This window comes from Lactuca virosa, chromosome 8 (assembly GCF_052849685.1).
Source record: "Lactuca virosa cultivar CGN04683 chromosome 8, Lactuca_virosa_CGN04683_v6, whole genome shotgun sequence".
In the NCBI taxonomy this organism is placed as follows: domain Eukaryota; kingdom Viridiplantae; phylum Streptophyta; class Magnoliopsida; order Asterales; family Asteraceae; genus Lactuca; species Lactuca virosa.
Window position 1 is genome coordinate 95,593,802 of NC_136433.1, and position 22,362 is coordinate 95,616,163.

The window sequence follows — 22,362 nt, forward strand, 5'->3', positions numbered from 1 at the left end:
TACGGGAAACGACGGAGAAGATCGTTCAGATCCGTGAACGACTGAAAGCCTCCAGAGACCGACAGAAAAGCTACGCTGATAAACGAAGGAAACCGTTGAAATTCCAGGTGGGCGACCATGTTCTATTGAAGGTCTCACCCTGGAAGGGCTTGATACGCTTCGGAAAGCGTGGAAAGCTAAATCCAAGGTACATTGGGCCTTTCGAGATTCTTGCCAGAGTCGGCCCAGTAGCTTACAAACTTAACTTACCGAGCGAACTCAGTAACGTACATTCTACCTTCCACGTCTCGAACTTGAAAAAGTGTCTGTCCGACGAGACTCTTGTAATTCCACTCGACGAGATCGAGATCAACGAGAGCCTCAACTTCGTGGAAGAACCAGTAGAGATCATAGACCGGGAGGTCAAGCAAACGAAACAAAGCCGCATCCCGATAGTGAAGGTTCGCTGGAACGCCAAGCGAGGACCTGAATTCACTTGGGAGCGAGAGGATCAGATGAAACTGAAATATCCTCGTCTTTTTAATTAGTTCCTTGTAACTACTAAATTGCTTAAATTCTAATTTCGGGACGAAATTCCTTCTAAGGAGGGGATGATGTGACAACCCGAAATTTCTATTCTGTACAACATGTCAATTCAATAGAAGTCAAATCAGTTACAGTTAAATTTTCAGACTTTTTGGATTAAGTTTGATTATTTTAGGATTTACACTTTAGGAGATACCAGGAGAGAGGATGCCCTAGGGTTATAGTGCAACACTGTTATTCCTAAACTTCAAGAAATTGGAGTTTACTGCCAGAATAAAATATTTTCAGCCAAAAACCCAGAAATTTGGGGTATATATATGACACTTGTCATTTATTATCATTTTTCCAAATTTCTCAAGAACAAAAGCAAATCCTCTCAAGTATCATCACGAGATTTGTTCCAAATCTCGATCTAGTAAGTGTTTTCAACCATTTCAAGTTAGTAGATCACTTAATCTAGTGTTTTAACACCCTTCTAACCGTGAAATCATTCCAAAAGGTTGATTTTTCCATTTTCACCAAGAACACCAAGAACACCAAGAACACACACTAGTGTTTTTGGCATTTTGGCTCATTTCAAGCTTCCATATAGTAAGTACTTCTATCCTAGAGTGTGTTTAAGCTTGCTATACTCCATAATAACATGAAATCATCCAAGAAACACCAAGAAAATGGTGTTTACGGTTCTTGTTTACGGTCCAAGAACGTTCTTGAACCGTAAACCCATTTTAAGGGACCAAAATGTCCCTAGTCCCTTCCTAAGCCTAAGTAACTAACTTGGATCCTTACCTTGATGTGTTAAGGACTTGAAATCATCGAAATACGAACATCCATAAGAGTTTACGGCCGTAAACTCTAGGGTTTACGACCGTAAACCCAAAGTGATGTGGTCTTTGGGCCGTAAACTCCAAATAGGAGTGAAATGGTGCCCTAGCTTCTTCCTTAGGCTTATACTTCAAGAGGAAACACTTCAATGGACTTAGAAACGTTCAAATCAACAATTGGTCAAAAGAGGGGGAGTTTACGGCCGTAAAGTCTAGGGTTTACGACCGTAAACCCATTGGGTTGAGGTCACAAAACCGTAAACTCAAGTTAGGGTTTCTTTTGAACCCTAAACCCTATAGCATTGTTCTACAACACTTAGATGCATTCCTTGAGACTAATAACACTTATATAAGGTGTTTAACTTGTATTAGGATGTCTTAACTTTGCTAATTAGTTGTTTAAAGTCTAATTAGATACATATATGTGGTATTTATATGTTAAATAGGATCATTGTGTGTGTACAAGTCTTCACTTGACACCTAGCAATCCTATTTCTTCAGTTCATCCAAACCACCAACTACAGGTGAGTTCATACCACTTAATTAACCTTTTAAATGTTTTTAAATGATTTTATGGGGGGGATACAAGTTGAACAATTGTAGTTATTATATCAATCACATGTGATTAATAACTACCAAGCAAATGGTTTTCTTACTTTTCAAACTATTTACCAAACTGTTTTACCTTAAACTGTTTTACAAACTCTTTTATTGTCAAATACATTTATCAAACTCTTTTAACTTATATTATGTGTATCTATATAAATATAGTTATATAAGTAGGATTAAGAAGGACTTAGGACTGCTAGTCTACCCTACTTCCTGTTCTTGTTTGATTGTGGTCTTGGGGTATCAAGGTTAGTTGTCCGAGGGTCGTTTGAATCCTAGTTATATATTATGTATATGTATATAGATATAAAAGGTTTGTTATCAACCTCTTTTAACTTATATTATGTGTATCTATATAAATATAGTTATATAAGTAGGATTAAGAAGGACTTAGGACTGCTAGTCTACCCTACTTCCTGTTCTCGTTTGATTGTGGTCTTGGGGTATCAAGGTTAGTTGTCCGAGGGTCGTTTGAATCCTAGTTATATATTATGTATATGTATATAGATACAAAAGGTTTTCCTTCATTCAATTCCATACCCTTGGGTAGCAAGGGTATACAAACATGTTCATACATTGCTAGTAAGCTACCATAGGGGTAGTTTAGGAAGATACTATTACTAGAACGATGAAACATACAATGAGTCAGTTCATACATGAGTCAATACATACTATAATGAGAAACAAACATGAAACAGAGTGATGAGAAACAAACATACAAGCTAGACAGAGAAAGAACACACAATACAGCTAGCACACAATTCACATAACATTTACATAAATACATTTATGTGAGCCATTAAACAGGGCATGGCACTACCTGCCATGACTGTTTTTGTATCAGAATCTCCTTAATTGGGGAGCGTATGAGTTTGTGTATAGATCTATACTGGATTGACTATCCTACACCTTTCTGCTCGCTACAGTGGGACTTGCAAGTCTACGGGTGCCAAACGTCATTTTTGTGGCATCTTACATTGTCACTTTACTATTGAGTCGGTAGCAAGATACAGGCCGATCACATGTTACCTTAAAATATACAATTAACTTAAGGTAGTTAGTACAACAGTAGTTTCATAATACTACATTAAAGTACTATAACATTTTCCCTTTACATTTTACTTTGTGATTTCACACAATAAACAATAATGTAAAAACTATATTTTTGGTTAATGATAGTCGGATTTGGGAAAATACTCACTTTTACAAAGGATATACACACAGACACTAGATGCCTTGGTAGAAGGCTACTTTTAGTAGGAAACATAGGGTTTCCTAGGATAGTTCAAACAAATACAAAACTTTTACAAACACACAGTACATCTTACAAAACATCTTACAAATGCTTTCATACAAACACAAACACTAATATACTTATGAACTCACCAGCTCTAAAGCTGATAAACTCTTTCAAAATAACTTGTATTCTCAGGTCACCAGTAGACAGGTACCGGAGCCAGGTTTTGAGAAGATGGAGCTCGTTCAAGACTCATCTTATATTTTGATGTATATTGTTTTGGTGTCTTTAAAACTTAACGGAACACACTTGTATGAAATTATATTATTAATGCAATGGATGATGTTGTTGCTTGTTTACTACTTGCATTGTTGTGATACTGTACATGACGTCCTCCACCCCAGAACGTTTCCGCCGTTCATTTGGTTTTGAGGGTGTGACAGCTGCCATCTGGGCAGCTAAGAATATAGAGACCCAGATAAGAGAAAAGGGTCTGGAAAAGGATAAAGGCAGGAGAAAAGAGAAATATTGAGGGATCCTTAAGATCTAATAAGAAAGGAAAATTCTCGAAGTCTAACATGGATGACCAAAGTATGAAGCCAAGTTTTGTGAAAAGTGCAAGAAAAATCATTATGGGAGATGAGACGGAGAAGTGACTTGTTATAAGTGTGGGAGGATCGGTCACTATTCCAAGGATTGTACGTTTAATGATAAGGTATGCTAAGGATGTGGAGACAAGGAGCATATGTCAAAAGATTGCCCGAAGAAAAATGAATCAGCAAGACCAAATGCACCGTCAAAGCCAAAGGCAAGAGCATTCCAAATGATCTTTAATGAAGCAGGCGAGGATGCGAGGGATTAGAAGTAAGGATCTATATATCTGAAGATCAAGATATAAAGTAGCCATGTAGATAGTATCATGTGGTGTAGCCTATTATAAGAGACATAGTGTAGGGTGAACTTGAACGTCTATATAATCGTTTCAAGAAATAATATAAACCTTAGTTATGTTATCTGATGTGTTAAATGACTATGTGAAATTCTTGTATGGTGACTTAGAGAACTACGAGACAATACTTGGGACGAATATGAGTAGGTGTGAATGGTAGTAGAGGCCTATACTACTGGAAGCACATGACTCGCACTTGGATCAGGAAGGTCACAAGGTTACCAAGGCGCTAGTAATTGATTATGTTTTGTTCATGTCTGTTGTTACCATCGTTTCAGTAATGACTAAGAAGATGATTATTATTCCAAACCTAATAATCATATCAAATCGAGTCCGGATAAGATGAGTATGTGGTTCAGAGAACCAAGTTCGATGTAGCATCTGACTTAAGCCAGAAGATTGAAGTGAAAGATAATCGAGGCGATCAATAGAAGTACCGCGATCGTCATTAAAGTAAGAAGCTTGTAGCTAGAAGTGATACATGCTAGAATGTGATTATATTACATTAGAACATGAAGGAAGGTGTCTTCCGTTCTAGAATTTGACTCTAAAAGACCCGAGTCTAAGCATCACATCATACGATGGGAGGTCATTAGGACATGACCCATCGGTCTGTTATGATAATCGAAGTAAAGAACTTATCTTAAGTTTGTTTGAGAAGGAGCAGGAGTCTCCAATAAGGATCAAGTTTGTAACTCGAAGGTTACGATTGAAAGACTAACATAGTATGAAGAGCAGGTGCAAGATTGAGCACCGTCAGCAGTCAAGAAATCCAAGAGTTAGATACTCATTTGAAAGGACATAAGAGTTACGGTTATTACCTAGGATGAAAAGATAACTTATGGAGTCATTATACAAGCCTTGTTTCGTTGATGATTCTGGGACGTAATCATCCTAAGGGGGAGATAATTGTAACGCCCGCAGATTCAGACTAGTCAATTTAGAGATAATAAGCGTTAAAAATGACTTTTTGATAGAAGATTATTTTACATAAATAATCTTAACCAAAGGTATAGTATATGTCACAAGTATTTTGTACATATAAAGAACGCTGAAAACCGACTTATAACGAAGAAGTTATGACCCGTCGAAGTTTTGCGACAAAACCGGCACGACGCCGCGTATCATAAAAAGTGAATTTTTGATAAGATACTTTTAGCCTTAGCAATCTAAATGAAAGTCTTAGTATATGTTAAACCGAGAACGTACATAAAAAGAACGCCCAAATCTGACTTCGTTTGAGGAAGTTATGATTTTTGTAAGATTTAACATAGCAGTGCACAACTCAGAAATAAAATTTTAGATCGATCGACTTTTAGCCAACACAACAGAAATGAGAATTTAAGATCTCATTAATATGAGCTCAACGATATAAAGACAGTCGAAAACGGAGTCCGCATGTAGAAGTTATGAATTTTACACGGTCGTTATCAGTATAATCTTCTCAGACTGTTAAATTTCAAAATCAGTCGAGAATTAGCCGATGGAATCAAAAGGAAAGTTGTAGATTACGTGGATACCTATGCGTGGATATAAAGAACGTCAAAAACGGAGCTCGTATGAGAAAGTTACGAATTTTAGAAGATAATTAGTTTTTGGAGTAATCAACGAGTGACACATGGCGCGATCTGAGCCACTGCTTCCTCTCCACACCTTGCCACCAGATGGTGACACGTGGCCACCGAACGCCCAACGTTCAGCTAGGGAACGCCCAACGTTCTTCCATCAGACAACCTATAAATAGAAGGCGCAAATCACTTCATTCTTCACACCTTTCTCACCCATTCTCTCCCAAACACCCCCAAACCCTCTAAGCCTTTCCCTAGCACTTCCTAAGTGTTAATAGCGAGTCCCGGAGCGCCAGAAGGCCCTGAGAAGAAGAGCTTTTGGCTCAGAAGTTCTGCCCGCGCAGAGCCCGGTTCCTCGCTAAACCCCCTTGTAAGTATAACTTATGTTTAAGTTCATTATCGTTATTATGAACCTATAAACAAGATTTATCAGTGAATCAAAGTCGTTATACTGATTGATCTACTTATGGGGATGATGTGTAGGCTGTGATTTAGTGATGTTTTTAAAGTGGGCTTTCCAAACAGTATACTTCGTATACCAAACGGACCCTACCTCCAATATAATCCTACCTGGTTGTTCCACCATCACTACTCAAATCTCTCATCTATGATCGTTTGAATTGGGAAAGGAAGGAAGAGATACGAGCTTATATAAATAGGAGTATTACATAACAACCCCTCAAGATTTTCATTTTGCATATTTGATCCTCCTCGTGACTAATTTATAAACTAATATTTCCACTCTTAGTCCTTCCCTCATCCTTTCTCTAACATTTTTATTCCCACATGGATAATTAAGTTAACTTTATGTTAAATCTCATCTTTTATCCTTTGACAATGTAAAAGACTCTTTAGATAATTCTAGTTTTACAACACTAAAACATAATCCATACATCCACTATAACAAAGTTTTTTTAATAACATTCATTCCATATTTTTAGTTAACTGTTCAATAATTTTATTCCATAAATGAACTATATATTCCCAGCCCGTTGTACTACAATGCACTTTAACCCTTTCTTTATGATATCAACAAACACATGGTTATTTTGAAATGATACATTTAGTTAATCGTTATTATTTTTCAGTTACTATTATTTATTAACAATTGTATTAATAGTATAAAATATATTTTTTTATCATTAACAGTGTTAATAATAAATTTTATCACACTCTATACTAATATTAATACAATTATTATTATCTTTATATATTTGTGTTAGTAATTTTGAGTAAAAATAAAATAATATATTATCTGGTAATAGTTGAATTGTTATTATTAATGCTACTATATTTTGAATATTGATACTTTATTACTATAGGTATTAGTGATGTTAACTACAATGTTTTTATTTCTTTAAAGGATAAAGTAGATAACCAGTACATTGTCTTATCTAAATAAATGGCAATTTATGAAAACGTCAAATTATGTAATAATATTCAATAGATAAAAGATCACTCAAATAAGAACCCAAACGCAAACGAGTTTTAGAAGAGCATGTGTCATATCTTATAGGAGAAAATGATGCACAATTTTTTTTTATGTTTGTAGTATTCTAAAAAACAAACAATCTATAGAGAAAATGTATGTCGGTCCGCATCATGAAGAGCTTTTAGAAAAAAAATACCTTAGTGGCATTCAAACCACTTATTCAACATAGAAAAGAAATTGAATTACACATATAATACTTTATATAAACAAACATCACTAATCATTCAACCATTTAGTCATACAAGGCTTAATAAGAAAAAAGAGACAACCACTTAACATGGACGTAATGACTTAACAGGTTAAGCAAAAAAACTGACTTAATTTATTAAGACACAACCCTTTATTCATTTGACCATTCCTTCTTTTTTTTTCTTCTTTATGTTAAAATTGGTGTATATTTTGAATTTTTTTAAAATGTAAAGACAAATGGTTATTTAGTCTCGTTTAAATGGTTTATTTTATAGAAAACAAACAAGAAACAATATGTAAGTCTGATGTCATATTGTCTTAACAACCTTTCTATATATAGGATTTGTTTTGAATTTTGTCAACCATGCATAAGAAAACATCATCAATCGACATGTAAATAGATATATATATATTCTCTAATTAGAATACAATATAACATGAACATACTTTTAACAAAACTACATATAAAATATTGCTTACAAAGACTTTTTCTATAAGTCAAAGTTAAAGTGTTTTGATACAATAGATCATAATAATTCCAGCGGAAGCAGTTCAAAATTTTGTCACAATAGATGCACACGTTGCTACCAAAAAAGCAACCACTAGCACACGAGTAGGCTCCCTAATGATTGTTGCATCTGATCCATCATTGTTTGTTGAAGGGACTGATTTCGAACCCCCTGCACATCGTTTCTCCATCAATCACATTTTAGACACATTTTATAAGAAATTGATTGGAAAACTAAGTTATTTCAAGCATTTCATACCTGAAGAAACATCAGGACTCGTTGGTGTAGTTGTAGTAGTTGGAACACCAACATCAGGAATCGTTGGTGTAGAAGTACTAGTTGGAGCACCAACACGTGTTTCATTAGAAGAAGAATCTGATGGAGATTTACTTGTTGGAGAATCAGCCACTGACGATGTAGGTCCATTAGCAACACCTATACATACAAATAATAAGATATAGATAACCCATTACCGTTTGTGTTGGAGTCTATAATTTTTTGTTTATTCCATTAATTTTTATTTGTTGAATGGATCTACAGGAACAAAATCAGAAAATGATGTAGTATGTTTCTTTCTAGACCTAATAGATCATTTGAATGAGAATAAATAACTATTTTACCCTAACAACAAATTTCATAAAACTAATTGATTTGATCGTGAGAGAAGTTGAAAAGAAAGACAAGCAAGGCAAATAGACATAATTGTTAGTGAATGATTAATGGGAAGTTATAAAATTAGCAAAAAGGTTAGTGTCTTAATACATTAATCAATTTTTTGGCTTAATCCTTAAACATAGTTGTTCAAGTTAAATATTTAATTCATTAAACATGTTTAACGCAAAACAATCGCTCAATTTGCTTTCAGCAAGGAAATCAATTTTCTTTGTAGTTACGATGGTGGACTAGTTTCATATGCAATTATTAGCAATTTTGATGTTACATGCATGACATGACCTATTTTTTTAGAACGGCTAACACATGCACTCATTATCCTACTTCTAAATCTATACTTTTTGTCTCCAGCAAGACGATACCACTAAGCTATAAACCCTTTAGTTTATTATCCATTATATAAATGTTTAAATCAACTAAATGAAATTAAGAAATTAAACATTACCATTGCACTTGCTAACCGGGAGAGTTTGTACATTACAAGCACTGGGAAGCGATAGAGCCAGTGTTTGGTTTATCGATATCCCAAGATTAGGCCCACCGCCATTTAGTAGCGAGCACAAACATTGTGGTTGACCCTGAACTACATTAGATAGCTGTGAGCAACATGAAGCGGATGGAATCGATGCATTTCCTGATACAAAGGTTAGGCATGGGGCTAAGCCAATAAGTGCAGTGGTGCAGCCGGATTGAGCCATGGTCTCACCGGATAACATGAACACTAGGATCAAGATTAGACCCATGGTAGTCCCTTTTTGTGACAATGACATAGCTTCAATAATGGTTGCCAAAGTGTGTTTTGGTTTCGAATGCTTTCTTAATTGAAATCAAGAAACGCATTTATAGGAGATTTTGGTGACCAACTTTTTCCTAAACAATCTAATAGTTGCATCTGCTTTTATGAAATTTCAAGTTGAATGATATATACTTATATCTAATCAGATATACAAAACCTTTCTAAAATTAAAATGTTACAACAATTCATGGGATGTTCTGAAAACGTACGTACCAAAAAATTTAGAGGTTGAATTGAGCAAAATATACCAACAACATTGCCTGCTTCATAATTTTTTCCGTCATTGTAGATGTTTAACGAATGAGCAAATATATTACTAAAATCTTTATTATATCAAACGTTATAGTTTTCCACACATAAATGGCATATACATATATAGTAATATAGGGTTAAAGGATTTATTTCACAACTAAAAATGGTACTCATTATCTCGAAATAATTAGATATATTTTGTCCAAGTCAATTTACATATTTGTCCGTGATGATGAATAATTAATCTATCTATAATCTACTACTTAAGAGATTGCGATGGTTCTATATCAAAAGGAAGGTGGTGACCAACTTAGGTGTACCTAAGCTGGGTCTAGTATAGAAATTTGATGCCATTTTTTTTTGGGAATGATTAGAATCTAGATCACCAATTGGTTTGTAACGTACACGTTTAAAATTATGCTTCCTCATTCCTCAATATATCAAAATATATCTATGACATCAAAATTTTGAGCTAATTTTCATATACAGTTTTTGTTAAGATACTATCAAGGTCTTCATGTTTTTTTGGTATGTTTTTTTGGTAAGCAGACAATAAAATTATGCTTTCCATAATATATATATATATATATATATATATATATATATATATATATATATATATATATATATATATATAGGGTTGCAGATTCGGTTGAGAACTCAAAGTTTCCCGAGAACTAGAGAACTAAAAGTGGAGCGTTTGATCAAAAGTAATTCGTTAAGGACATTATCGTGATCTTACCAATCTCATTTAATGTTTAATTTTTTTGTGTTATTTAATATATTAATATAAATGTCTAAAAATTAACAAAATAACTCAGAATTTCGGATTTTTTTTTTTTTTTAAAATTCGATTTTTTTTAAAAAATGAAGATTTTTTAATTTTTTTTAAAACACATGAATTTTTCAAAAAAAAATGAAAAAAAATATTTTTAAAAAAGCTGCATCTTTTTTTTTCAGAAAACTGCATTTTTTCAAAAAAAAAAAAAAACTGCGCTTTTTTATACATTTTTTTTCAAAGCTGCATTTTTTTAACAAAAAAATCAACGTTTTAGGTGCATATATGCATATTTTTTCAAATGAATATATGAATATTTCTTATAATATAATATTCGTAAGTAAATTATAAAAAATCTCTTTTTTATTAATCAATCTATAAACATAATACAAGTATTTTATTCGATACAAAATAAAATATAAAAAAACTACAAAGATTCATAGTGTTATCATTTCTTCATATCAAAATTTCCATATTTTTTCTTCAATTTATCACTTTTCACCTCTTCAATATTTTCAACAAATTCTTCAAAAACCTACAAGAAAATTAAATTTTTTTTTGATTAATGCAAGAACACTCAGAAAAATGCATAAGTATATATCATGTAAGATTCACATGTGATTATATCATGTAAGATTCAAATGTGATTATATAATGTGATATTCACATGTGATTGTATCTTTTAAAATTCAAATGTGAAATTCACAAGAAAATTAAAAAAAAATAATTAACAAAGACCATTCACACAAAATGCATGTGTGCATATTGACGTAATTCATATGTGATTCACTAGTGATTTACATATGAATCACATGTAATTGATATGTGATTCACTTGTGATTTACATGTGAATTACATGTAATTAATATGTGAATTACATGTAATTTATATGTGAATCATATATGAATTACATGTGATTTACATGTGAATGACATGCAATTCATATGTGAATTCGATATTATATACATGTAAATCACATGTGATTCACTAGTGATTTACATGTGAATCACATGTAACTCATATGTGATTCACTTGTGATTTACATGTGAATCACAAGTGAATTACATGTAATTCATATGTGAATTATATGTAATTCATATGTGAATCACTTGTGATTTGCATGTGAATCACACGTAATTCATATGTGAATTACATGTGATTTACGTATGAATCATGTGTGAATTACATGTGAATCACATGTAATTCATATGTAATTTACTTGTGATTTACATGTGAATCACATGTAATTCACATATGAATTACATGTGATTTACTTATAACCGTCACACCATGATTCAGACAAATACAAAAATTCAAGAAAATTCAAACATGAACCATTATCAATTATGATTGACCTGATAGAAGAGTTGTTGGATGACACTTTGAATCATATCCACATGGAGATCCTTGTTCTTCTTCCGAGTCTTGTTCTTCCATTTTTACAGTTGAGTTCTCATGCATATATCATTATATATTGCACTGCTTCCCGTGAATGCAATCTGTAAAACATGCTTCCTTCCATGCATCTCCAAAGGCCTGTTATGTAACATACATGAAAATAAAAAGAATCCCCTTAATGACTCCATCAATACACTCAAGAAATACTATATATGTATATTCACCTTTGTGTCATCAGAAACTCCATCTCCAACAGCACCAAAGCTATCAACATTCATAAGAACCCTGACACCACGTTCATCACCTGACCATGATGGAAAGTCAGAATCATCTTCTATTTTTAAACTTTTATCCTCAAGCATGTCCAAGGAGTCAGAAAAATTGCTTTATGCATACTCACAAACCAACAATAGAGATAGAGAAAGAAAAGAAATAAATACAAGAGTGCTGATGATTTTGTTGTTGTTTGTTTAGATTAAATCATGTTTTGAGTCACCCAATAAGCCTCAAAACAATCTTTCAAAGTTCTTCTATGAGAATTGGTGGTGGAAGAAATCCAAGCTCCTATTTGTGCAACCTACTTTGTTTTCCACCAAATATTTTGTACCTTGATGAGTGGGTTGTGAGTGGGATTGATATTTTTATTGTTTGACATGCCACGTCTGTTAAGAGGCTAATTTTTTACCCTTATGGGTGTTCTTAGTGATGGCTTAATATGTTAAGTGGTCAAAAAGCCTTTGAAATCCAAAGCTGAAAAATTCAGCAAAAATTACAAATCTGTCCCTGTATTGGAAAAATTATAGAAAAATCACTAGGAATCGAATTAATGATCTGTAAACTTTCAAAGTTTCCACTTTGAATATAGTTTATCCATTAATTTTTCCATAACCTGTTGTTGCTTCTAACTTAGGTGAAAATCACATTTTTCACCAGCTGGTCAGAATTTAGCTGCATTGATAGGCAGTTTTGTAAAAATCATATAAAATTGTAGAAAAATCGTTTGGACCTTCAAAAGTACATTCTGAAAATATAAAAGTCTGAAATTCTATAATATAAAATAAAAACGGAAGTTATATAGGTTTCAAGTGTGCTAAAACAGCTTTAAACAGTGGCTGTTTTGGGTCCAAAACTAAGAATTTTAATTGTTAGTTGATTTAGGTGTTTTGGCTCATGATTTATAAGTTGTGAATACTGTTTTTTGATGTATAGAAATCAAATGAAGACGTGATATTTTAATTTATATGTATTAATTAATTAATACATATAAATCAAATGGCTGAACCAATAAAGCCAATTGCATGCCAGATGTGTTTAAAAGATCTGAAGTGCAAGGAATCTAAAAAAACAACAACAAAATCAATCTTACATTAAAACATTTCACAAGAAAAGTAGATGAAAATGAAAGACATTAAGGCAACATGTATCACCTGATTAATGGTGCACCTCATGTACCTAGGGCTGCAATTTCCAGTATCCCTTACAATAAAATCACTTGTAGCAGGCTTCAATATCAGCAGTCAACAAGCTTTCTTTCATGCACATTTACATGACTTCCACCACCCTTAACCTACTGTTCACATCCCCATCTAAAATCCCATAACTACCCCTATGTTTTCTTGGATTTTTCTTTTCAGCTCATCTCTCGAGTCTGATTCAAGTGTACCCTTTTGACTGTATATAACAGGTGAGGTGAGGTGAGGTGAGGTGGGGTGGGGTGGGGTGGGGCTATATATTATGAAAGATTCAAAGATGGGTTTTGATAGGAGGTCTACATTCATATCCATGGGTTTGGGTGGTAGTACTAATCATGTTGAGGTGTTGTTAACATCTTCCTACCAACTAATACCAAGCACAAGAATAGCACAGACCACAACACTCACACTCAGGTATGTGTCAAGATTAGATTCAGAGCACAATCTCAATGAACACGAACAACTTTTGAAGATATGCTTCAAATTAAGAAGAACTATATGTGGTCATCAAAGAAACCGTTCACTGTTAGCCTGTTACACTCTCAAACTTCACATCAACATATGCGGTTATGACAACTTTAGCTAATTCACTAATAATTGGTTTCAATAATCGTACAAATTTGGATCGATAGATTAAGAGCGATGATGGAGTTTCATTCGATCATCATTTAGATTTCATTGAACTCAAATTCAATAACGATGGAGTCAATGAGTGTATCGTCGGTGGAGGATTCATATAGATCTTCCAAATCGATTCAATATTTATATTGAAATCAACACCTGAAAAAGATCAAATGCAATAAAAGAAGAAAATCGAACCTGAAGACTAGATCGATGTTGAGGATACTAGATTAATTACATGGTGGTGATATTGGTGGAGCACCGGTGCGTCGTTGGAGGGAGAAACCAATGGAGAGTGATTGGAACACAATTTTTCTTTATACGATTTATTCCCCTGTGGTGGCGTTGACGTACTGAGCGCACGGGATTAGCTTCGACGCACACGTCTGGGCCTGCGCCTGTGAAGCCATCTCTGTGGTTGATTTTTTTCTCTCTCTAGAAATTAAAAGAGTGGAGATTACATTCGAGTTTCTTTTTTCTTCATCTCCGATTACATTATGATCGGCAAATTGGCAACACCATTGAATCAAAAAATTAGAAATAGAAAGCGATTCCAACCCGTACACCGATGACTGATCTCGGCGATTACAAGGTCACAGGAGCTAAAAAAGTTGATTGCAAAAGTCAGAGGATTTAGATGCGCTTGTATCAATCACTACCGATGAAGATCTGTATTGATTTTTTTAAAATCGACAATGATTGCGGTTGATTAATAGTGAGTTTGATTTTTGTTGTGCCAAATCACAACAACAAGGATGTCAGGGGAAGCCGTCTGATGGTGGATCAAAAGTGAATCATCGGAAACCACCTAACGTCGAGGAAGAACATTAGCGAAAAGGCAACACATGGAGGCGATGCGATGACAGGATGAAGGAAGGAGAACTCTCGTTTAATTTTTGTGGATGATCTGATGTAGGGGGAGGATGAATCATCGGCACCAGAATCGAAGAATCGAAGAAGGTGAGGATCTCTTGGGAAGAACGCAGTCGACATTGTTTCGATTGTGATATTTTGTTTTCTCTTTTAGCAAATCAGATATATTTGTTTCCAATAATACCCTTGATCTCATTTAATTAGCGTGCCCCCGCCTCTTTAGTTTTCTGCTTATTTACAAGAATGCCACCTTGCATCTTGACCATCCTTTTTTTGATCCAACGCTTCACCTTTACACCTCGTTACCGAGTTCAACTTAACGAGAGAAAGGAAAGGAAATGAGTGAAAATGAGAAGAAAATAAAAGAAATTGGTGTTCCCGAGTTTCATTAAAAGAGGGAAGTGGAAGGAAGTGGAGGGAAATGGGAGGATCACTTTCCCTCCTAACTTTCCTTCCAATTTGGGAGGATTTGGAAAGAAAGAACAAAATGATTCATTTTCCTTCCATTTGTCTCTAACTCGGGAACACAAAAGAAAATTTTGTTTTCCTTTCCTTTCTCTTCTTTTCTCTCATGACTTTCTTTTCTCTTCTCTTCTTTTCTTTTGTTAAACTCGGGAACGAGGCGTTAGTTCTCGAGTTCTCGGGAAACTTTGAGTTCTTAAATTATCCTTCCTCTCTCTCTCTTTCTCTCTCTCTCTCTCTCTCTCTCTATATATATATATATATATATATATATATATATATATATATATATATATATATATATATATATATATATATATATATATATATATATATATATATATATATATATATATATATACGGGAAAAGTGAATATACCCTAAAAGATATATAAATTTAGGTACCCAAACCCACCATACTACATTGTTTTTGTACTATATATATATATATATATATATATATATATATATATATATATATATATATATATATATATATGCATTGTAATTGTCTAAAGTTCTTAAAATTCAAAGCCTAACTTGATTTATTTCCAAAATTTTTAGAAATTCCACAATTATCTTTCTCTTACATCACATTTTTTTCGAACACATATTAGGCTATATATATTATTGTTGCAAATAAAAATTATGTAAGAGGAATATTGTTGAACCGCCGTCGCACACGATTTAACCAAATAATATTTTCACTGCTTGGTTACACTAAAGGATAGCACAAGGAAGCATGGTCGAATCCTCAGGGACATAACCTAATAGTCATTGTCTCTTTGTGTAAGGCAAATACTAGTCACTAAAACAGAAAAATATAAAAATGGGGTTTTGATTTAAAACTAAAACTAAAAATTACAGTGAAATTAACTAAATGAAATCTGTAATAAAAATGAATTCGGTTCTGCTGTGACTTTTCCTAATCATGCAATCAACCCAGATCTGGTTACTCAAAATGCGTTCTATCTAAGCTGGTACTGTGAAAAACTAACAAGCTCTAGTATAATTCTTTTATCTAATTAAATTAACCAAAACAAGCTCTTCAGTTAACCCTAACTTTTTACTGTCTAATTAAACAAACTCTTAATTAAGATCATAAAAGTTGCATTAAGATCCGTGTAAAATTCCCAGCAATACCCAATACTTCTCACAAGTTCGGAAGCGTAAATGTATGAAATTTCAGTTTATATCAGAGTTAAATCCCAACACGGAACCAATCTGATACTTTTACTTATTATCAGTTGACAAGAACAATTACGAATTCTATTAACTGATGGAATGATTAAACCCCAGCAAGGTGATCAGACTAACAAGAATTAAATATCAAACATTCATTAAGCTAAAAACTGAAACAACTAGATAGAAGCACACAATGAAAATCAAATTTGATAACTGATCACATGAAAAGTACTAGTCTAATGCAGAACTGAAAACTAAGGTTTTAGCCAGACATGACTAAAAATGAGTCTAGAAACGTAAAAAGAGAAATCAAAACTACTAATTCTTACTAAAATAACTGAGAGTCACGATCCACAGTCTTTAGATCTTCGGAATTAGCTGAAATAAGAGAAATTGCCTCAGAAATCGTCTTTTTCGTCGTCTGGAGTTCAAGAATCGGCTAACCTTCAATCTGATAAGAGGGGTGATATTTATATGCAAGTCAAAAGCTTCTAGAGCAAGTGAAGCAATTCCACTATCACATATATCCAAATATGCGATCACATTTTTTTTTTTCAAAAACTTCCAGATTTATCAATAATATATTACGATGTTATTTGTGACATTTTTTGGACTTCGAAGTGGAAATGCGATCGCAGAATGGGAAAAATGTGATTGCATTTTTTGTGATTTTCTTCCCCTAATCATTTTTCAACCCTACAAAACCTCGACATGTTTATGCAATTGCATTTATGGAGAAAAGCGATCATATTTTTTCCTTTTCACAAATACAAAAGTCGTTCGAACATTTGTTTAGTTTTCGGAACATTTTGAATATCGTCAATAGGAGTTACGAGTCATGAGATATGATTAAAATACTGACAAGGGATCAAGCTGCCAGCAACATCATTTAGGCTTTAGAATGTAGCAATCTATCTTCATAGGATCAATTCGATCAAATTTTTCTTGACCAAAAAAGCTTCCAAGCATTCCTTAGAATCCTTCATAAGTTCCAATCCTTCATAAGTTCCAATTTTTCTGCTCCCAAAGTACTGTTTCACTGAGTTATCTGAAAATGACATCAAAACGCTAGAAGTACGAGAATTATGATGATAAACATGAGCTGAACATTATTTAAACTAATACAATGAAATAACATAAAATATGATACAAAATGTTAATAAAAACTACCCTAAAAGATGCATAAAATGACATCTATTAAATCTCCCCAATCTTAAACCTTACTTGCCCTTAAGTAATAAAAAGATTAAACATTATAACTGAAATGGAAACACGTAGATGACCTAAAAAGAACTTGGAATAAAATAAAGGAAACTAAAAAATTGAACTAAAAATACTTTACTCTTTTTTTTTACATGATCAGACTTAACACCTAGGGAAGCTCCAAAGGAATCACTACCTAGACGATCATCACGATACCTTCCATCTTTTACAGATTCCCAAAGTCAGGAAGAAGCTTGACGGTGTGAACCAATAAACCAGTTGTAACTTTAATTTAAACTTTATACCTTAGTTAGCCTTGCAAGCGAAAACAACATATTTCAGAATTTCATGTCCTCAAGACTAGATAATTAAGAACCAGGATCGACGCATCCTTAAGAACTCGTCACGTCAAATCAGATTTTGCTAAAGCAGTGAGCCCACCCGTAGCTCCTATGCTATCACTTTTCTGAGAATGAAAAATATCATATCACACAGTTCTTTATTCAAGCCAGATTTGACTTTGAGATGGCTTCTGAATTGATTGAACTTGAGTTTTTGTATTTTTTCCTTCGGCTTGAGTTCTTCAATCATTTTTTTGAATTTCTTGATATTTCTTCGATTAAGTGCTTGAACTTTAACTTGGGTATCAGATATGACAGTTGTACCCTTCTTTTCTTTTTTGACTGTGTGGATCTGATATAAGGTTCTCTGTTACCGCGAAGGTAACGTGTGACATTGAGATAACTACAGACTCGACATTACATTCTGAATCGACAAGGTACCTAGTAAATACATTACATAACAATGACTCGTGAACACTCGTTATTTACAGACTATTCGACATTGAGATAACTACCTATTCGACATATCACAACAAAACATGACTCAATATCTTAATATTCTGCACAAATACATCCCGAATCTTCATGTATCAAAGAATAATCTTCCTAACCTCCTCTCTATCTTCATTCTCATTTCTCCGACAGTTGTTGATGCGAAGTAAAGCGAAAATCACACATTCCACTGTCTACCGGACTTCAATTTTATCTAACCCTATTGTATATACTGAGTAATCACATAGTTAATATCCCTTAAGATTGTTTAAGAAAAAGTATATTACTACGTAAATATATCGTTGTTTTCTCCTTGTGAGTTCTTATAACCATGCTAATATGACGGATAACCTGATATGACATGAATCGTTTGTCAATATCAAAAATGACGTTTGTCACCCGCTAACCTGCCGGTCAAACTGTAGCTAACAGTCAGGGTGCGGGATTGTCAATCCCGTATAAATCTATAAACAAACTCACGCTCTCCCTCCAGGAGACTCTGGTTCTTAAGGCTAGTCTTCCTTTGGCACTTAGGTAAGTACACGAAGGCGTGTCTCACAATTAACTTCAACGAATTTACAAGTAATAATGCGAAAATCTTTTTATAATTAACAAGTAATTTTGTAAAAAGATCCCTTTATTCCATAAACTATACTTATTATAGTTTATAATTTTATTTCCATGTTTTAATCTGGACTTTGTAAAATAGTTCATATGATCCATAAGCTATACCTATTATAGTTTATGAGTTTATTTCCATGTTTTAACAAGTTTCACGTTTAAATACATAATAATGGTAAGAAAAACATAATAAGTAAATTATATTTTAAAACACAAAATTTCTTGTGTTTTACTTGTATTCCCCCCTAAAAACATTGAAAAAGCTTGGAAAAATATGGGGGTATGAACTCACCTTATGTGTGGTAACGGTTTTGAATACGGAATAGAAACGATGATTCTTCGAGGTGATACACGAAATGATAATCGTATCCTAATGTTTATACACATATATGTGTGATTAAGATGATAATAAGCATAAGTTGGTTGTGAAAACACATGAGTTCCATAGGAACTTACCAAACTTATAGATATATAGAAGCAATTGATCTCCTGGAGTTGTCTAAACTTTGCAAGTGAATGAAATGAGTTTGATAATTTGAGAGAGAAAAGAGACTTGAATTTGAGAGTGAAATGAAGATGTTTTCGTTACTGGATGTAAGAATGAGAATAGGACTTAAGTTGTGACTTATGTATGAAGGAACTTATGAGGCGGTGAATGTAAGCTTAGGAAAGTGTGTCAAAAGGATCACCATTGAGGTTTTCGGCCATATCTTTACATGGAGAGAACTAAATTCGGTCATGGTGGTCCAATAGAAAGTGAATTCGGTCTTGGTTTTTCTAGAAATGGTTGATTTTGGTTTCAAGTCAAAGAGAACAACTAAATTCGGTCTTAAGGTCAAAGAGAACAAAGAATTCGGTTTCTAGTCAACAAGGAAGGAAGGAATTCGGTTTTTATTTTATTCCTAAGTGTAAATTCGGTTTTGAGTTTGGGAAAAGATTCCCCAAACCGAATTCTATATATACATGTGCTATTTTTATGTTTTAAACTTTATCCTTTTGCCAAACTTGAATTTTACTACCCTAAACTAACTTAGGCTTTAATCCATGCTAAGTTGTAACCTTATAAACAAGCCCTTTAAGGCTATAGAGGATACAATGCAACAAGGAGTGCAATGTAAATTCACTTGTATTAGGTTAGGGTTTAGGCTTTGCTAGGTCTAAAAATCTGGAGTTGTGACATTATCCCCCCGTTAGAGGGAATTTCGTCTCGAAATTTGAATTCTGTGTGACTACTAGGAACTAGGAAAGAGGTAGGTACTTTGGTTCTATCTGATCTTCTGTTCTGATTGGTGGAGAGTGTGCGGGTTTGGCTTACTTGACTACGTTTATCCAACTGGTAGGATGTCGACTCATAGCTCTAGGCAGCTTTTGTCCTGAAGTTCATGGTAGGACTCATACCTGGTTCACTCATCATTGTCTCGTGTATATAAGTCGTATATAATTAAGATTATTAAGATGGTCGGATGGGTGGATCTGCCCGAAGTCCACAACCAGACAAGGAACAGGAGATAGGGCGGAAGCACACATCCTAGGTCTATAGAATCTTAATTATATACCACCCTTGCATATACACTTAATAGTGATAAGTTAACTGTATTTATCCCTAGCCTCTGTGCTTGAACTTGACTTGCTGCATATGTGGTATTCCCAAAAGTATGTTGGGGATACTTCGGGAAGGTTACGAAAGAATATAATACTCCTCGCATGAGTACTTCGGAGGTTTTGAAGCGAGAGACAATTACGAAGGTCGTATCTGATTTGTCGCCATGAGCAACGAGAGTTTCATTAGGAAATTGGTATGGTGAGGACCAAGCCAATTCATTTCTAAGGACGACATCAGAACTTCTTATCGTCACGATTGTTAAGTCGATTAGGAAAAAGTGTTTGTTTTATCCTTGTTTTTACTACTATGATCATTTGTACTGTACTTAGCGAGTACTAACAGTATGAGTGTTCTAATAACTGAAAATAATTAACTTTTATAATAGAATCCCTACTAGATCCTTCTATAATCGCTTGGTGTATACAAGTCATGTATAATTAAGATTGGAAAGACAGTCGACTGAGTGACTCTGCCCTAAATCCACAACCAAACAAGGAACAGAAGATAAGGCGAAATCACTCACTCTATGCCTTCAAATCTTAATTATAAATGACCCTAATGTATACACTAAGCCATCATAGCTTACCTGTAAGAATCCTTAGTTTTTATATGAATGATGTGTCTTGTTCGAACGAGAGTGAAATTTATAATTATTTACAAAAAGTTTTAAGTTTTAAATATTTTTATTGGGAAAACGTACCGCTGTTCACAGGGGTTCCGGGATAGTCTCTCCTGCGGTAATCATCAGTATTCTTCGATCTTCGCCGAAGTTCTTTGTTATTGGACAATCCTTCTTGAAGTGTCTAGTTTCGCCACACCTATAACATGCCTGGCTTACTCCAATGCCGGGGACCTGGGAGATTGGTTGTGCCGGTGCTCTACAGAAATGGGTAGTATGCCCAGTCCTGTTGCAGTTCTTGCAATGCATCTTCCGGCAAACTCCGGTATGATGAAAGTTACATTTGTTACATTTTGGAAGGTTTCCAGCATATCGACTAGCGGGTGCTGGAGTGGCAGGTGTCGTGACAGCATGAACAACAACTATTTGTTGTCTTTTCGAGGCCTCTTGTGTTGACTGTCTTTTCTTCTTGCTTCCAGACTTTCTCTTATTGTCGCCCTCTTTTGTTGGCTCAGGAACGGGGGTCATTATTCCTTGGCGAACCCCATGGTCCACTAGTGTCTGTGCCAAACGCTTGGCACTGTAGAACGTGAGAGATTTTGCAGCTATCACATTTCCTTGAATCTGAGGGGATAGTCCCCAGATGTATCTCTCTATCTTCTTGCTCTCCGGGGTAACCATCCCGGGGCATAGTACTGCTAGATCACTGAATCTATCAGTGTAGGCTACTATATTTGAACCTGTCATGGTAAGCTCCCACAACTCTTGCTCTGGTTTTTGTACTCCGCCCCTTGGTCAATACTCCTCTAGCATCATTGTTTTTAGGCTTTCCCAGCCCATTGAGTTAGCCACTGCAAGGGTCAGTGACTTGACATGGCCATTCCACCATGTCAGGGCCCTATCGGAGAAAGTGCAGGCAACAAACTTGACTTTGCTCCCTTCTGGGCACGTGCAAATTTTGAAAACTGATTCTGTTTTCTCGAACCATTGTATTAGAGCAATGACGCCTCCATTTCCACTAAAGGATTTGGGTTTTCAATTCATGAAGTCTTTATATGTACACTCCCTAGGG

General features: G+C 34.2%; 1 protein-coding gene across 1 annotated transcript; it reads right to left on the reverse strand.

Annotated features, from left to right (window-relative positions):
• Positions 1-7,779: 7,779 nt before the first annotated feature.
• Positions 7,780-9,383, reverse strand: LOC145132687 (non-specific lipid transfer protein GPI-anchored 15-like). The gene is made up of 3 exons (XM_079067577.1): positions 9,020-9,383; positions 8,161-8,337; positions 7,780-8,073 (listed from the first exon to the last, which is right to left on the reverse strand). Exons 1-3 carry the CDS (start codon positions 9,342-9,344, stop codon positions 7,946-7,948), a joined length of 630 nt encoding a protein of 209 aa, XP_078923703.1. The 5' UTR covers positions 9,345-9,383; the 3' UTR covers positions 7,780-7,945.
• Between the last annotated feature and the right edge of the window lie 12,979 nt (positions 9,384-22,362).

Coding starts and splice junctions, on each gene's coding strand:
- LOC145132687 (XM_079067577.1), bottom strand. CDS start 9,344: ATGTCATTGTCACAAAAAGGGACTACCATGGGTCTAATCTTGATCCTA. Junction 8,338..9,019: donor CCCGGTTAGCAAGTGCAATG/GTAATGTTTAAT, acceptor TTGTATGTATAG/GTGTTGCTAATGGACCTACA. Junction 8,074..8,160: donor GAGTCCTGATGTTTCTTCAG/GTATGAAATGCT, acceptor AACGATGTGCAG/GGGGTTCGAAATCAGTCCCT.